This window comes from Sturnira hondurensis, unplaced genomic scaffold, assembly GCF_014824575.4.
Source record: "Sturnira hondurensis isolate 20B ecotype Veracruz unplaced genomic scaffold, ASM1482457v3 Scaffold0021209, whole genome shotgun sequence".
Classification (NCBI taxonomy): domain Eukaryota; kingdom Metazoa; phylum Chordata; class Mammalia; order Chiroptera; family Phyllostomidae; genus Sturnira; species Sturnira hondurensis.
The window spans coordinates 267,134-285,958 of record NW_028093840.1 but is presented as its reverse complement, the minus strand read 5'-3'; the positions used below and the strand labels follow the sequence as shown (position 1 = coordinate 285,958).

The 18,825-nt window shown below is 35.7% G+C and overlaps 1 protein-coding gene across 1 annotated transcript in view; it reads right to left on the bottom strand.

The window, feature by feature from the left end:
- The window catches only part of RP1 (RP1 axonemal microtubule associated), a 301,141-nt gene that overhangs the window by 184,734 nt on the left and 97,582 nt on the right, over positions 1 to 18,825 (bottom strand). The window contains exons 10-15 of the mRNA XM_037031824.1: positions 18,292 to 18,368; positions 18,154 to 18,185; positions 17,856 to 17,985; positions 9,603 to 9,706; positions 7,645 to 7,821; positions 3,587 to 3,799 (exon numbers count right to left, since the gene is read on the bottom strand). Coding sequence (XP_036887719.1) covers positions 3,587 to 3,799; positions 7,645 to 7,821; positions 9,603 to 9,706; positions 17,856 to 17,985; positions 18,154 to 18,185; positions 18,292 to 18,368 — 733 coding nt within the window. The remainder of the gene's footprint in view (positions 1 to 3,586; positions 3,800 to 7,644; positions 7,822 to 9,602; positions 9,707 to 17,855; positions 17,986 to 18,153; positions 18,186 to 18,291; positions 18,369 to 18,825) is intronic.

Sequence of the window (18,825 nt, the reverse complement as noted above, 5' to 3'; positions counted from 1 at the left end):
AGGGTGAGTGAGCAAAAATTGGGACAATTGTAACAGAATAACAAGAAAGTATTTTTTAAAAAGTCACATGGACAAAAGTAACTGACCTGTATGTCATTAGCCAGGAAGACCTTACTTTAAACAGATTTTCACTGATGTTAAAAAAAAATTAGTAACAAGATTACCTCTGCAGCTCTCAAAGATTACACATACCTCACTCTATGTGGTGGCATTGACATTAGACTGGGTACACATTCATAGAGCCATATCCATTTTTAAATTACAAGAATACTCCTATTTTAGGTGGTAAATAGCTGCAATCTGAGCCCCCAGTTCTTCTCTGTTACTCTGGCTGTTCCAAATGGGTGAAACTCTGGAGGTCACAGCCCATTGTTGGGGTTGTTGGCCGGGGACTGAATCCCAGCAGAACAAACTGTATCCTGATAGTATTGCTAGCCCATGCCTCATCCTCATGCTAGACTCCCAAGTCTTCTTTGCTCCTCACTCTTCCCAAAGCTGCACTGGTGAAATTGCAATGTACTGAACCAAATGGTTGTTAAATGCAGGATTTTGACTTAGGTGAACATGTTATTTCCTGTTTACCCCTTTAAACAATATTCACTCCTTACCAATCTTTTTTTTTTTTTTTTTTACAGTGCCTGCTTCTGTTAACTAAAAAGGTTTAGGTTGGGATAAAGAACAAAATCATTTATCTGAGCAAAAATTATTGTAATCTAGAGTCACAGATTCATTAGTAACGTAAGTTGTGCTCCAAAGATAGTAAAAAAAGAGGATCTTATAAAGATGAAATCTACAAATATGGCCACTCTTTAGGTCCTCTATGCAAATGAAGAATTCTGGCTATGTTAACTGGGATTGTTTAGTTTCAACATGCAAACAAGGGAAGCGACAACTTCAAGGACTAAGTAAAACCATTGTTTCCATGGAGCAGTTGTTTCAGAATGTTTATGGCTCAGTCTGAAGCTGAGTTTAACCTTTGCAACTGGTTAGCAACTTAAAGGTAGCTCTGAGAACTGAGTCACAAGACCTGCACAAGCCCCACTTTTTCAATGGCTTCCTGACTCCATTCTAAGTGAGTTTCTTAGCAATGTTTATTCCATTTTATTTTCTCCATTACCACTTCAAGCATGTATTTCCCTACAAGGCCATAGAGGAATAGCCTCAGCCACCTGGATAAATTACTTGCAATGGAAATGTGGCATGCTTATTTCAAAGAGGCCTACAGTATCTCTGCATTGTGCTCTGAAATGCCCCAAATTCCTTATTTAAATATTCTAAATATCAAATTTCATGTAATCAGTGTATGCTCCTTCACCTTCATCATATCTCACTGGATTCTCCATCAAAAAGTAAACAGTTGTCTCTCCCTTTTTCAAATTATTAAATGTCTTCAAGAAGTGAAACTTGGGTTTGAAATTCCAATACACGATGGCCTGCCTCAGTTCCAAAGTGCACAGGGAGTCCTGAACCTAGCTTTTTTTCATCCTGAGGTGTCCGTAGGAAAGAGAAAGGAGAAAGGAAGGCTGGGGTGGGGGGTTGAGGGAGCAGTTCCTGGTGTTGATGCAAAGCCCAGTGCTGGCTAAGATCTCAGACACAATTTCAGACCCAATGATTCACCTGACAAGCTTTCAATAAGACTGGTTCTAGGAGAATTGCTGAAGTATAAAATTTTTTGTTTGCATTTTGAATCATCTCAGCCTTGTGTCTCTTCATTGTGGTCAACCCAGTTTCTCCATTCTGTTACCATAAATCCTCCACAGCAGGGGTCAGGATGTATAATGACCTACACTGAGAGCTTTGAACACTGCCTGGAGGGCTTGGGCTAACTAATTTAACCAGGATCATATTTAGCTTCCTCATCTGAAGAATGAGCACATGGATGGTCTCCTCTAGCAGCATAACACTCTATGTATTAACATGTAAATTTCAAACCATCTTCCTTTGCTCACCAAGATTTTATAGTTGAATGCCAAAGACTTTCCTTTTTTCAGCCTAATCAGATAGAGTGGAGTCACCCGTGCTACCAACAGGAAGGAGAAGAAAAGGGAAAATGCATGAGTGTTTAGGGGAGGGCAGAAAGATTCAAGATTCTGCTATATACTTGCAGAGAAAATACAGTCACTTGGAGAGACAAGATAAACATCACACTGAGAAATAAATGGAAGAGTCATACAGGGCCCACACACTGGTGAAGGAGAAATTGAAGAACCATGAAAATCATCACGCAACTTGAGTATGAGGCAGCTAAATAGAAGGTGAGTAAGCACTGAGCTGTCCCTTTGGTTGCCATCTAGGGAAGATACAAATTTTCAATTTTCCGATGTTGGTCCATTCTCACTTTGGAGTAACACTTATCTGTGCCCCTACAAACTCTCCCTAACAACTTTGAAACACGCATACCCCAAAACGTGTCTTAAGTAATGCACTATCTGTCTCATGGTTCTGAACACTCCTACAAGACACCAAGAGAAAGGATTATACACTTTGTGGATATTGGTGATATGAGGAAAAAGCAACTTCCTCATGCTCCTTCTCTAGGGTGACTAGGCATTTTGAAATCATACTCACAGCTAGCCTGGCCAGGATAATCTTACTTTTTTAAAAAACTCAGTCCACTTACCATTTTAAAGACCATCACTCTGACAGTTTCTTAAGCATGACTTCCTCTTTAGCGAAATGGGATATAGCCCACTGTACAATGCTCTGGTGAGTCAATCAAGGATGCTAATTAAATGTGTGTATGATATGCTTTTCTGTTCTGTGCTGTGAACATTAGTGCAGACTCACCAGTCTGCAAGGACACAGAGAACCACGACTATCTAAGCCTTTCTTTTTGCTACCCTCAGAAGTTCATGTAAATTCTTCCAAGTAGCCAGAACCATATAGGTAAGGGAAAGGGGAGTGGGAGCACCTCTGGATTCATCCAAAAGGTGCAGTTAAAACTAAACTGTTTCAAACAAGAACAGATGGATAAAGCACTAATAGGTAAGCTAAGTCTTATACGCTGCTCAACCATAGGAAAATTATGAATGTAAGAAAGATGTTATATTAGTTGCTTCCCAAATCTTCTCCTAAGTTTCAAGATGTTAGAAAAGAACCTCTAATGTTTAGAATTTAAAATTACTTTCTTCGAAGTACAGGGTTTTCATTGGTGGAAATTCAGGGATCTAAGAAGCAGTAAGGAAATATTGTTGAGCTGAGACTTTCTAGTGCCTTGATTCTCAAAGCATTGCTTGTAGACCAATGCATCGAGAGCTGGTTGATTATTAGAAATGCAGGCACACAGAGCCTGCTGCAGTCTGAGTGAGAATCTACTTTCCAACACAATTCCCAGGTGACTTTGTATACACATTATGTTTCAGAAACAGTGTCTAAAGGATTATGATTCCTCTTGAATCATACCAAACATTCAGCTGCCCTCCCCACTCATTAAAAACACCGAAGGAAATCGCCATATATAACATCCAATTTCCAGAATGCTCACAGATTAAAACTAAAAAAGAAATATCAAAGAAGTGCTATTCTCATATCTATTATTGGCAAATGTCTTAAACATGTGCTGAGAAAAATAAGAGCAGATGCTTACTCTTCCATCACACTGGCCATCCTTAATCCTCAGATACATCTGCACATTTTTCACACTTTCAAACATGCAAATCCCAGCACTGATTTTATGCACTTTCCAGTAGGATTTTTCAGACTGACTTCCCACTCCAGTGCAGCTCCCATTGGGCTGGAGACACAGGGCCTGGCAAAGGCTCGTAGCAAGTATAACCACAGCACTGTTGAGGAACACACCCTTCGGAACAACAAACAGAACAGAAAGGCAATAAATAACAAGCTCATGTTTTGCTAGAGGAATATGGCAATAGAGTCCATTCTCTTACAGAAGTTCCAGTGACCAGGATCTTACCAAAAGCCTGGTGGTTTTAAGTGAGCAAAACAAAAAATAAATAAATAAATGATTGTACTGAGATGCAAAACGGAACAAAACTAAAGGCTATCTGGTAGACTCCTAATTTACGTCAATCATTATTTATTGTGAGTGTAAAGGTCAGCATCAGATGCAAGAGAAATTAAAAAGAATACAAAACAAAAACATTTCTCTTAAAAAATTTACAATCACTATTAAAATATAGTTTTGATACTAATACAAAGCAGAATATACTGCTATCAGACTACCTGAATTATAAAATTCACTGTATGGACATTAGTTAAATGTATACATGTAGGAATAAATAAATGAAAGAAAGGAGATATAAAATACAACTAGGATATATTTTAAGTAAATCTTATCCAATGAATAGCTTAAAATGAAGATGTAAAAATTTCTTGAAATTTAATTAAAAATACACTAACAATGTAGAGAAATGAATAAAATACATGAATACACAAGTCGCAAAATACAAAATACAAATGGTGAATAAACATAAGGAAAGGTAATCCATACTAGTAATTAAAAATAAATAAAGCTAAAATTAGATGTTTACTCCTCTAGAAAATTGTCAGGTGTTTGTTTTTTAAGGACCATATTTGACAATGGGGTCAATAACTGCCAAAGGAAGTCGGTTAGATAGTAAAGAATTTAACTTTACACAGAGAGGTCTGGCTTTTGACCTTCAGAGAGTTAATCTCTAAACCCTTAATGTAATGCCTGACAGGGATGTTTTTGTTTGTTTGAGGGCCTTGGGCCAGCCATAGAGTAAAAAATATGATTGGAGGTAAGGACTTTGGCTCACAAGGTGTCTGTTGACCTTCTCAGAGGCTGAAGACAGATCAGCCACATGCACCCTTTACATCAGAGTTCCCAATCTTTTTGGCATCAGCGACTGGTTTCATGGAAAACAATTTTCCCACAGACCAGGAGTGGGTGGTGGGGACAAAAGGGGAAGCTCAGGCAGTAATGCCAGTGAAGCTTCAAAGCTTCGCTGGCTCTCCCACCCTCACCTCCTGATGTTCAGCCAGATTTTGCCCTACTTGGTAAAACCCTACCAAAGACTCTGAGCACCAAATTTCAGGTGATCTTGTTTCCCTGATTTGCAATACTCCATGCATACTGTCACATATTAGTGCAAAAAAAAGTAACAATGTCTTGAATCCATGGGAAGAGGACAACACTTGGTATTTTCCTAGACTTTGCCATATGTATGTATTCCCTTTGCTGATTTTAACCTATATTCTTCTCTGTAATAAACCTTAACCATGAGTAAAACAGATTTCAGTGAGTTCCGAGTTGCTCTAGTGGTCTCAAGACCCCTAAACTCTAAACTTAGTGTCAGCAGTGAGAGTGATATGTGAATGTTTCTTCTAACTTCACAAGTTGACTTAAATTTCCTAGGATTAAAAATTAGTATAGTTCTGGAAGAAAATTTGGCAGTATCTTTCTAGATTTTTTTATTAAGTATTTTATTTATTTATCTTTATGGAGGAAGGGAAGGAGAGAAGGAGAGAAACAACAATGTATGGTTGCCTCTCTTGAGTCCCCTGCTGGGAACTGGCCTGCAACCCAGGCATGTGCCCTGACGGGGAATCGAACCGTGATCGTGTGATTCGCAGGCCCGCACTCAATCCATTGAACCACACCAGCCAGGGCTCTAGATTCTTAAAGATTTTATATTATGATCCTTAAATTCAGTTTTAAATTATCTAAGCTAAGAAAATAATAAAACATGTGGCCAAAGACTTGTCAATGTATATGTTGTGGTAACATATGTTAGGATGGTAAAATGAAGAGGCTAAGATTAAATTAATGTACAATGATAAAGAAATATATATTGATTGGCTAAAAAGTTCAAATAATTTTTCCATAGAATAGAAGATACATTTTTTATTTTCATGAATAACTTCATTGCTTTGGATATTTTGAGTGTGTCAACTATCTCCCACATGATATAATGTTGATTGTTCTCAATTAATATCTCAATTCAATTGTTATCAACTTTCCCTGGTCTACCTGATCATGGAACATTGTCCAGTAAGAAATCTCCAGCACAAAATTTTGCAAACCACTTCTGACACGTTCAATCAGTCATAGCAGCTTCTCCATACACTTCACAAATTATATTTTGTGTGTTCATGATTCAATTGTATATTTACCTTTCTTGAAATAATAAAGAATATGCTGAAAGTGTCACTTATTTTCTTCCATCTTCAGTATTAAAATGGCTACACAAAAATTCACCAATTTTGATAAGCTTTTTTAAATGCACGCTGATGTGTTAGCTATCACAATACAATCTAACAAAATTGTTTCAAGTAAAGTTAAAGACAGCTAAGCACTCCTAGAGCTATCTTAGGGGAGAAAAACGAATAAACTTCTTGGCCAACTCAATATATATATATATATATATATATATATATATATATTCCTTATGTTTAAATATTATGAAACCATTAAAATTCTGTTCTTTCATAAAAATGATGTGATAAATGTTTATTTTATAAGTCTAAAAAGTTTTGAAGACAAATTGACTTTAATTTGATTCATGAATCTTCATTGACTAGCTATGCTATACTAGCTAAAATTCTTAATTTTTCTGAAAATTCTTTCTTCACATTTTTCGGTACTTTTATGATGATTAAATTTAGTCTTGTATGTGGTAAAGTTCTCAGGAAAGTGCCTGGCATAAAATAAGCAGTCTCATAAATGATAGACATTATATTAAAACAAACAAATGAGCAAAATAGAACCAGACACATGGAAATAAAGAACACACTGACAGTAACCAGAGGAGAACAGGGAGGGGATAATGGGGAAAGAAAAGGAAGGGTCAAGTCAAGGAACTTGTATAAAGGACCCATGGACAAAGACAATGAGGTGGGGGGTGGGGAGGGCAGTGGGGGGGAGGAGATTGAATGTGGAAGGAGGGGGTAGGTAGGGCAGCAGAGAGTAATGGGGGAAAAATGGAGACAACTGTAATTGAACAACTTTAAAAAAATCTTTAACCAAATCTCTGCCTGAGACTAAAAATGAAGAAATAAAAGGGATAGATATTATATTAATACTACTATATTTACAATAAGTTTACAAATACCTACTATAATGAAAGAAGCATAAGTACTATAAAATCATCACATATATACCACACTAAAAGGCTACAAATATTCTAATTGTTAGAAAAATTAAAAATAAACATTTGAGCGCGGGCCTGCGAACCAGACAATAGAGGTTCGGTTCCCAGTCAGGGCACATGCCTGGGTTGCAGGCCAGTTCCCGGCAGGGGCCAGTTCCCAGCAGGGGATGCACAAGAAGCAACCATACATTGATGTTTCTCTTCCTCTCTCCTTCCCGTCCCCTCTAAAGATAAATAAAATATTAAAAAATAAAAATAAAATAAAATAAACATTTGTTTCAGTCCCAAATATAATATTTTCTAATTTTTTATAAAGAATCCCCACATTCATAGTTTTAAACTCTAACTTCAGTTGGATGTAGGCTAATAGTCCCATCATTTTCATTTCTGCCGCTATTATGATCCCTATTGCCTTTCAGTATAGATAAATAAAAAGGCAATAGGCATCAATGCCACTTAGTGGGAAGAGATCTGATTACTCCATTATGACTCAATTCAACAGTGTAGCTCAACAGAGCAAAAAAAAGTAGGTATTTAGCAAAGAAAACTTTAATGGTTTCCTCCACTTTACCTTGACAAAAATCACAAATTCTTTTGAAATGTCTGTGTAGCATGTTGATAATTCAGCAGCTATTTTGCCATGAGAGTCAAAACTAACTGTGTGTCCAGGATGAAGTGAGGATTCAAGAAGTGCACAGTGGTTGGACTGGTAAAGCACCCGCAGCTCAGTGGAGGCACCACCGCTAGCCTAAAAGAAAAAGGGGTGGAACCATTTGAATTAGCAACAGAGAATAAATTTTAACTGTTTTGACATTAAATATAAGTAAGGTCTATTTCACTCTATAGAACCCTTGAACTATCCATATAATCTGTTTGTATAACTCAGTTGTTTGATTCCTCAGCATAATTGTCAGTGTCTTTCCCCAGGAACTTTCTTCTTATCCTAATTTTTCATAATCCATGGTAGAGTACTAGGTAATAATAAAAATAACTCCAGTGGTAGGATAATTTAATAAGGTATTAGTATGCATTTTATCATTGTTTATATTTTTATGTCTTCATTTGTGTCTTCCTAAAGCAAGACTATTTGGAATCAAAAACTGAAAATAAGAGTCATGTATTACTAAGTTTTGCTTTCAAAAAACCAAACAAATCGAGGAAGTTATGCTATAGGGAAGCATTCCTGGTTTGGGGTACTGTTTGAGGTCTTACCTCACCTTCCCTCAGTGCCCCAGGGAGGCATTTGGGCCTCAAGAAGAACTCTGGGGTATCCCTTGAATGACTGACCTATGACACTAAGGTTATGAACCTCAGCAAATTTCCCTTATGTAAGGTAAAAAAGCAAGAGTTATTCACCTTTAAGAAACCATCTTATGTTTGACAAGCATACTACCAGTGATCAGTATGGACTGAAGCTAAGAGGGCTGTAACCAGATATTCTGAGACCCTATATCAGGTGAAATCTTGTGTGTAGAAAGGCAAAGCTCATAACAACTAAGATGGACTCTCCCACCAACTTTGAAATAGGGGCTTGGAGATAGAGTTAACTTGATTTTAGAAAAATAAAGCAGTGGGACATTTGTTAAACTCAATTTAATTGAGTAGATTCCATATCTACTACATTCCTATTTATTAAGCACTATTACCAGAACCTGTACTGAGCAGAATGTACTGTAAATTAGTAATATACTGTATAGGACAGCTCGCTAAATTTACAACAGAAAAAGACTCCATGGAAGAAGCTTGACTAATTAATCATTTAACCTAAATTTCAGTCATACAAATTGCATGTTTTTTCAATAATTATTATTTCCCCTTAGTTAGATAACATGCTATGAGTTAAAAATCATCATGTAATATTATATAACATTATACAAGGAAGCTATAGCATGAGAGCTGGAGTCACAATGCCTCTGTTCAAATGTGCCTGCTTTCACATTTACTAGTTATGTGACTTTGGGCAACTCATTTAATCTTTCTCTACTTCAGGGTCCTTTCTGTTAAATAAGGATAATAATGTATTCTCTCATAGGGTAGATATAAAAACTAAATGTTATAACACATTTAGCACTCAGTACAAGGTATGACGGTTACCCTATGCTGTCTCACTTTCAAAAATATATGGTATTGCATGGATTTTGAAAAGCCAGCTTTCTATATTAAAAATTACATTTTAAGCATAAATTAATACAAAGCATAGTTAGATGAAATTATGTTTTTTTTTCTAATAATAGAATCCCTAAAGAGTTTTTTGAAAAGTCAAATGACAGTTTATCTTTTTTGGGAGGCTCATTCAAATTCTGAATGTTATCAGAGAAGCGGTCTACTGTTTTTTTGCCTAGATTCTAATTGTGAATATGCAGAACCATTTATGCATTAGAATCTCGAAAATTAGTAAGACAAAACAGAAGAAGGTGAAAACAAAAGCCAAGGAAAATACAATTTGATAATCTTGTCAATGTATCTTATGCAAAAGTATATTATATATGAATATCATGACATATGGTCAAAGGAAAAATTACTACCTACCATTCCAGTGACAAAGCTATTGTCAAGAGAAAGAGAAAGATGCTTTATTTCATGACTTTGGAATATGCATATATTTCCTTTGTTGAAAATAACATCAAAGAGACCTGGAAAACATTTCAAGTATTAGCAACTCATTCATACTTTTAATGATTTTTCTTATTTAATTATACATTGAAGCCTTCTAATAATACATCTCATAACATCTCTCAGTTAAATTTTTTAATCAGTGACAAGGTAGAATGCCAGTAGCTTTTGATTATCTGTATGTTGCTTGGCAATTTGGTGGAATTTCCATGGAGAATGTTTAATGCCTTCCCATGCTAATCAGTAAGCCACTGAGACAATCCCCCCAAAATAACACCTGATTTTCCCTGGAAGATAATATTAGTGTAAAAACCCATTTCAATTCTATAAATATCAGACATTTGGGTAAAATAAAATAATGCATTATAAAACTAAATAGATGTGATTTGGACATCAATGATTGGTTTGTATGATTATAAAGATGAAGATTCTGTCCTCATATATTTGATTGTTTTTTTAGCTTTCGATGTACTTTTACATACCTTTTTATCTTAAAATGTAAGCATTCAAGGGCACAAAATTTTGTATACCCTGTGTACAATTACATAACAGCACTTAGAAGAGTGCCTAGAACACAGCAAGTGCTCAATAAATATTCTTCAGGTAAGTTATTTAACATATTCCATAGCCTATAAATACAAACACCACACACACACAGTTATCCCCACTTGGCAAATTTGGAAACTTTCCTAAGTTAAGGGACATTCCCCCAATCCCTACCCAGTATAGAACTGAGGACTTCAGATCTTAGTCCAGAATTCTTTGCATTACCAATAATCCTTCCAAGTTACTGCGAACAAATTTTCAGGAATCTACTCTTGTCACAACAATAAATGAAGACCATTTTTACTTTTAAAAATAGGTGATTTTCAATGATGAGTCAAGCCAAATACAAAAGAATATGTATTGTATGTTTTATTACATAAAGCTCCCAAACAGGCAGAATTATTCTAGGACCTTAGGAGTCATGGCAATGGTTACCTTTAGGGGAAACTGACTAGAAAATGGCATGAGGTTGTTTCTGGAGTGCTGGTTATGTTCCAATTCTTGATCTGGGTTATAGTTACATGAGAATGTTCAGTTTGTAAAAATTCATAATAAAACGTGTATTTTTTCTGTATATGAATAATATTGAAAAGGTTCAGAGTATGTTATCGCCAAAATATACACCTATGACAAAAAATTATTTTGAGTTAAAGGCAACTGAGTAAAAACAGTGTGAACTCTTTGTTCTGCCTAAGAGCAGAACATTACTTTATTTTGTGAAGGTATCTCCCAACCCCACTTTTCTAGAGGGAAAAGGATAAGAATCTTATCATTGGAGACAGATGGTACTGAGAAGGAGACCACACAAACAACTCTCAGGAATTAGCCCTTACCTTGCATTAGTTTTCCCATATACATCCTTCCCACAGTTTGCTGTCCCTAAAAGCTTAAAGTCCTTTTCCTTTGTCATGTCCCTTCTCTACAAAAGTATTGTTCTTTTCTTTAAAAGAAAAGTTTATATAGAAACTTAGGATTTCTGTATAAACCCTAAGTTTTAACCCTCCCTTTGAGTTCATCACTCAGTTCTCTCCCATACAGTGATTTTTAAAATAGGTGATTCCTAGAGCCACAATTAATTTCATTTCCTAATTAGTTGCTGAGTTTTGTCTGTGTGTGTGGTGTGTGTATGCCTATAAATATGTATACATACATAAAATATAAAATGAAAATTTATCTAATGTAAAATATGTAGTATACATTATATAATATGTATATAATTATTTCATGGTGACAAAGTTAGATTTTCTAAAATAAACTAATATTTCCTTTTTCAACATTGCCAACATAGAGCATTTTATATTAACTCAAAACTGTGCACCTAGTCAATATATACCAAATAAAACAGGATTATGGTAGTTAGTGATTTATGGTCCCCAAATCCCAATTTTAACTTGGGATTATTTATACTTTTATTATGCTTTAATCATTCACCTTGTACTTGTATATTCATATAGAGTTAACAAATGCAAGTACTGAATTCTATTTTTATATTTTTATCTTAATTAACTAGATGGGCAAATACTTTTAGTTAAGAATCAGGTCTGATGAAGATGTTAACTCTACTACTCCAAATTTTAAAAGGATTTCACTGTATATTAAAATGTTCTTATATTCATTTAAAATCATATTTCCAAAACTGAAAGACTTGTGTATTAATTCAACAACCACTCTAAATAGAAAACTTTCTGCCTAATCAACCTCTAATTTATTTTTTTATTTAATAAAATTCATCTTAATGGAGAAAAATTAAGGATCTTCTTAAAAATAAACTATGCAGATATATATTTCCAGATAATCCTGGACATTATGGTGTGTAGGGTATTATTGAAATGAAGAGAACCAGGAAGCAGGAATTCTGACTTTGACTCTGACATTGACTTATTAGGCAATTATAGACAAATCATTTTGCATCAATCTATCTCAATTTCCCCATCAATGAAATAAGCACAAGAACTCTTAAAGAACTACTGTTCAGATGATTCTTTAAATTGAGTGAACTAATGTGTTATTGAAGATATATGATTTGCAAATATTTTCTCCCATTTTGTGAGTTACCTTGTCATTTCTTGATAGTATTCTTTGATGCACACAAGTTTTTAATTTGATGATATCTAATCTATTTTTCTTTGTTGCTTGGGCATGTGATGTTATATCTAAGAAAACACTGACTATTCCAAGGATGTGCAGATTTACACCTACATTTTCTACTAAGAGTTTTGTAGTTATAGCTCTTACACTTAGATGTTTGGTCCATTTTGAGTGAAAGTTTTACATATTATGTAAGGTTCTGCTTTTATTATTTTGCATTTGGATATCCAGTTGCCCCAGTATCATTTGCTGAAGAGACTATTCTTTCCCCAATTGAATAGTCTTAGCACCCTGGTCAAAAAGCTATCAATCACAGATATGCAGGTTTATTTCTAGACTTTTATTTTCATTTGCCTTATATATAATTAAAATTTTCTGTCTATTGTGATGATTTGACATCTTAAAACCTTTCTGGCTGAGAGACTGCTACTCCCTGGGTTAGTAAATTCTTAAAGATAATAAAAGGCTCAAAATACATCATATTTTTGATATTCAAACTAACGAGTACAGAGCCATACTTCCCCTTTCTGTCCCTGCACTTGCCGGGGCAATGATCCTCTCCCTTATTCATTGCACGACCAAGATCAAAGCAAGTAGAGATCACCTCCATAGTCCAAAGCTACCTGAAATTACTCAAATTAGTCAATTATAAACTGTTTACCCCACTCTGTCTTATGTTTCCTGTGGAAACCACAATAAAGGCCATGACCCAAGGGTTCCTTCCCTTCCATCTTCTGTCTCCTGACCACCTTGGTGTTATTCTATGTGGTCCTGCGTGATGTGCTATGCCCCCTGTCTCTAACAACTATAATGAATTTTGTTTTTTTGAGCTGTTCCTGTATCTCCTCTTGTGGTTTCATCTGATTGACCATCTCAAAAGAATACAAAACTCCATTCTATCGAGCTGTACTTCTATCTTTATACCAGTATTGTCCTGTTTTGATTCTTGTAGCTTTGTAGTAACTTTTTTAAATGTGAATCTTCTGATTTTGTTCTTCTTTTTCAATATTGTTTTGGCTATTTGAGGTCTCTTGTAATTCCATACAAAATTTAGAATTAGGTTTTCCATTCCTGGAAAAAAGGCTATGGTATTTTGAAAGGGATTGCATTGAATCTTCAGATCGCCATGGGGAGTACTGTCATCTTAATAATATTAAGCATCCTTTTAAAAAAGATTTTATTTATTTATTTTTAGAGAGGGGAAGGGAGGGAGAAAGAGAGAAAGAAGTATCAATGTGTGGTTGCCTCTCAAATGGCCCCCACGGGGGACCTGGCCCACAACCCAGGCATATGCCCTGACTGGGAATCAAACCAGTGATTTTTGTTTTGCAGTCCATGCTCAATCCACTGAGCTACATCAGCCAGGCATAATATTAAGTATTCTAACCCATGAACACAGAACTTCTTCCCACATATTTAGGTCTTCTTTAATTTCTTTAAAAGAGGATTTATAGTTTTCAGGCTAGAAAATATGCGTTGAATATTCAGGACTACCCAGTGCACCACAAAAAAGAACATGAGAATTCAGGTTAGAGATAGAAGAGATACTGCCTTTTCCATTCCTGGACATTACCATTAGGTAGTGTGAAGGGAATGTGGAAGCTATCACAATGTCAGAGTGAGAAAATACCAAGAGCAGCTATCTTACAGAACAGTGTCTGATGGGTATATTAGATCTATGGCTGTGTAAAATACTACTCCAAAACTTTTGCAGCCTAAAACAAATACTTACTACTTTATAATTTCTGTAGGTCAGGAATCTGGAAGCAATGTATCTGAGTCCCTTATGAGGCTGTAATCTAGTTGCTGGTTGGGGCTGTTGTCATCTGAAAGCTTGACTGGGGCTGGAGGATTCTCTTGCAAAAGGTCTTACTCACGTGGCTATTGGCAAGAGGCTCCATTCCTTATCAACTTGGCTGTCCATAGAGATGTTTGGATGTACGTATAACATGGCTGTTGGCTTCCCCCAGAGTGAGTGATCCAAGACAGAGCACAGGAGAAATCTGGCATATCTTATATGACCTAGCCTCAAAAGTCATACACAATCACTTCTACCATATTCTATTTGTTAGAGAAAAGTCACTTAATCCAGCCAATACTCAAGGGAAGAGGAATAGACCCCACCTTTTGAAGAGGGTAATACCAAGTACATAATCTGGGGACATATTTTAGAACTGCCACACTGAAGTATGCAGTTACCTCTTCATATGACCTATTCTGACATAGTACCAAACAAACACTCCAAAAACAAAAAACAAAAACCCAAAAACAAAACCTAGTACAACTATTTACATAAATCCTTAGAGACAAAACAGAGAATAATAATGACTTTAGAAACTTCTAGTAATATGATATAGTGTACATTTTTAAAATGCATGCTGGAATTTTTAGGAATATATATCAAATAATATGAATTTACATTAAAATTTTTCCTAAAAATAATGCTATAAAATGAGAAAAATTTGTATCTATATTTTACAGTAACTCTTTTGAAATTATGAGTAATGGGGAGTTTTTGAAACTGGTCCTGACATAGAGTTGCCATCTAAGATTTGTAGTAAAAAACTGAGTTACCTTGGTTGTCTGGTTCCTTCCATTATTTCTAGGATGGTGCACTGAAGACTAGAAGACTTGTTTTTGATGGTCATTGTTAATATTGATGTAGTATTGTTTTTAATACCTATGAGCTTATGATCATAAAAGAAAGCTCCCTGTGGTATGTCAAAAATCTCATACTGTGTGTCTGCTTTTAGATCCATTATTGCCAAAAAATGGTTCAGTAGCTCTCAGAGAAATTGAGTACGGAAATAGCTAAATTCACAACCAGCTGAATGAATAAATAGAAGGGCTGGTGCATGGTGATAAAAACAACATTGTTTTATGTAGTAAAAATTATAAGCCAATATATCTTAGAAAAATATTTTCTTGAAAAATATCCATGGGTCAGCATTGATCATTGCCACACTTTCCAGAGAGAGAAAACCTGATTCATGGGGGTAATTTTAGGAGATGCAAAACATAACATCAAAAAAATAATGCTGCTAGTAATTGCACACATAAAAGTCCTCCTGTTGCAAAATTGTCAATTATGCCAAGAAAAATTACTCATACTACCCTACCCCTGTTTTTTTAAACTATTTATTCTAATACATATCAGGATGCTAGAGACACTTAAGGGTAAAAAGTTTGCTTATTTTCATCATCGACCAGTTAGTTTGGTCTACACAGGGACTCATATGTCTGGCAGTTGGTGCGGGTTACAGGTTGAGAATGACGTATTCTCTCTCTCTCTCTCCCTCTTCCTCTCATTCTTCCTCTGTCTCTCACTCTCTCTGCCTCTCTCCCTCTTCCTGTCTCCCAACATCCCAGAGGAGTAAAGGTAAAGACCTTTCTTTTCCTTGCAAGGATAAAATTGCTTACATTCCAAAATAAAGAGAGGTTCTCTCTGTCTCTGTCTCATACTCTTCCTCTTTTTCTGGAAGGAAGGATGGGCAACCTTATATAGGATCAGACTTTCCTAATTCCTCTCCTTTAATGCACCTACCCACACATGTAGGTAAGAGCCTGGTACTATCAGGCCCTTACCTTACAATACTGTGGGATTGGAACTTGGAGAACCAATGCCTATGAGAAATAAATAGTCTTAGTCTTGGACTCTGCTGTCATATTTTCTGTAATTAGGATAACTTAGATCCTTCAGTTTCTGATTTAACAATGGGAGATATTTTGTGACTACATTTGGAAATACAATCTACTGTACTGAAGAAGAGAAAAGAGCAATCGCATTCACAGAAAGAATCGCAAGGAACAGGATATGAGGGATCATTTTGACTGATCTAAGTAGATAAATGATTCCAAGTAGGAATCAACAGGTAAGAAAACCGTGTAAGGAATAGATTGATTTTGGAAAGAGAAGCTACTAGGAAATACTGTTAGACTCCCACATATTTTCATAGAGGAGGAAGTTGAATTATTCCCTGGGATCTCTAATATAAAGTGAAGGGGACTACCTTTTGAGGAAATGCTATATAGGTTAGCATCTCCAAAGAGCACATCCAGGTGGTTATTTGGTCACTGTTTATAACAAGTTACAGTAGTCCCCCTTCCCTTATCCATGGGGATATGTTCCAAGCCCCCAGTGGATGCCTAAAACCACAGATAGTATTAAGCCCTATATATACTAGTTACTTCCCCTATAGATACATGCCTATGAAAACCTAGTTTGTAAGTTAGGCAAAGCAAGAGATTAATTTAAAAAACTAATAATAAAAATTATAACAATATACAGTAATAAAAGTTATGTGAATGGCTTTGAGTTCATTACTAAGTAAGATAAGAGTTACTTCAACACAAGTACTGCAATATCACAGCAATCAGATAACCCAGATGACTTGGGCAGGTAGTGTATGCAGCATGACAAATGGATAGTTCATGTTCTAGGCAGCACTGATCTGGACTGTTGGGAGATTTCATCACACTACTCAGAAGAGAACACAATTTAAAACTTATGAATTGGCCCTGCCTGGTGTAGCTCAGTGGATTGATCATGGGCCTGTGAAGCAAAGGGTCTCTGGTTTGATTCCCAGTTGGGGCACATGCCTGGGTTGCAGGCCAGGTCCCCAGTAGGTAACACATTGATGTTTCCACACATTGACGTTTCTCTCCCACTCTTTCTCCTTCCCTTCCCCTCTCTATAAAAATAAATAAATATTTTAAAAATAAAACTTATGAATTGTTTATTTCTGGAATTTTTGGACTACACGTAACTGAAACTGTGGAAAGCAAAACCATGTATAAAAGAGACTACTGAACAGAAAAGTTAGATTCATAAATGCAGCAGGCAAATCTCGTTTAAACAGTAAAGGTATAAATTTCAAGGTGATTTGGAGGTTTGGGTTTAGAGTCAAAGGAGCGGCATTATCAGTTTACTTCTTTAATTCTTATTCTCATGACTTCATGACATGCTGATTTTAAACATCAAATCTAGGTTTTCTCTGCCCACTTTTCCTCTGTACCTTTATCATGACTCAAGTTACAAAGAAAAAATTTTGAAAATTTTATATGTATTTGTCTTTCTCATTACATTTTGAATTCCAGGAATTCAGAATAATGCCTTAGTTACTTCTATGGCCATCAATTTTTTTAACACCGTGTTTTGAACAGAATAGGCTCTCAGCATGTAGCAGAACCAACTTAATTCCTTAACTGGCCACACCGTGTAAGAGCTATACTACTGTTTTTCATGAACAGTTAGTGTTAATGGCCTACATTTTATTCTTCAATTAAGTAATACCAAATATGTTTTTCATGGTACAGCATTCTGCATAATGACATTGTCTGCCTAGATTTAAAGCTTGTTGTCTACTGACCATTTGTATTAAGGCAGATAGTGAATTATTTAAATGGGCCAATACTGGTGTAAAGCCATCTGAAAAAGAAGAAGCAAAACTACAAATTAAACTGACTCTAGAAATCTGCCCTTTTTCCAACTCCCAAAACTGCCATAGCAGCACATGCTTTGCTCAGTGATTTTACCGTATTTGTCTGTCTTCTCTCCAACTGCATCAACTGTGCCATCTGGATGCAGACGAACAAATCCCCCAGTAAGCCTGTTGTAGAATTGAAGAGTGTTTCCCTTCTTAAATTTCCAGCTCTCTGCAGCCCACTAAATAGAAAAACAACAACAAAAAATACCAACATGATAAGACAAAGAGAAGGTAATTAGTAAGAAACACCCCTCACTATACATCATATACTGTTTTGTTTTAACACATCAGATAGCTATTTGAACACCATTTGTACCAAATAATTTAAGACCCAAAGTAAAACTTACTATTTCTTTTCTAGTATATTCTAGCTTCTCCCCTGAGGATATAAAGGAAAGAGAGGACTGTTAATTTCAGCCATGTCACACTTTCCTCAATCATCATAAAACAAAGTATTTCAAAAAATGTGAGGACATGACACTCACTTGCAGAGACAATACTGTTATCCCTGGCATATAGTTCTCTGACAATTTTACCATCATCTTCCCCTTGATCCAGCCATCTGTGGAAAGAAAAGTGCACTGAGCATACTCTGGCTTTGTATTTACACTAACTACAGGCAATTATCTAGCCAAGCCAGAAATAATGGATAATGGATATTGAAAAAAGCCATAGGTATCTAGCTGGTAAAAGCAGAGTAGAGAATGGAAAAAATATGCTTGAAATGGCTGTGAGAGTGCAGGGAAGATGGGAGAAGCTACTAGCAGGTAAAGATAAAATGTTTTCCCCTAATCCACAGGTGCATTAATCAATCAGTCTGCCTAGGTCATACATTTTACATCCACTGAACCAATTATTTTATCCTGTTCTTTGGCCAGTAATTAGAGTTCAAACTGTACCAAATTATTTTATAAATGGCTATTATTGATTCCATCAGAAAGAAGCAGGAGAATGTTGAAAGAAAGAGCAAATATATCACCACTATTGGGAAAATAACCCCCAAATTAAGGTCTGATGAC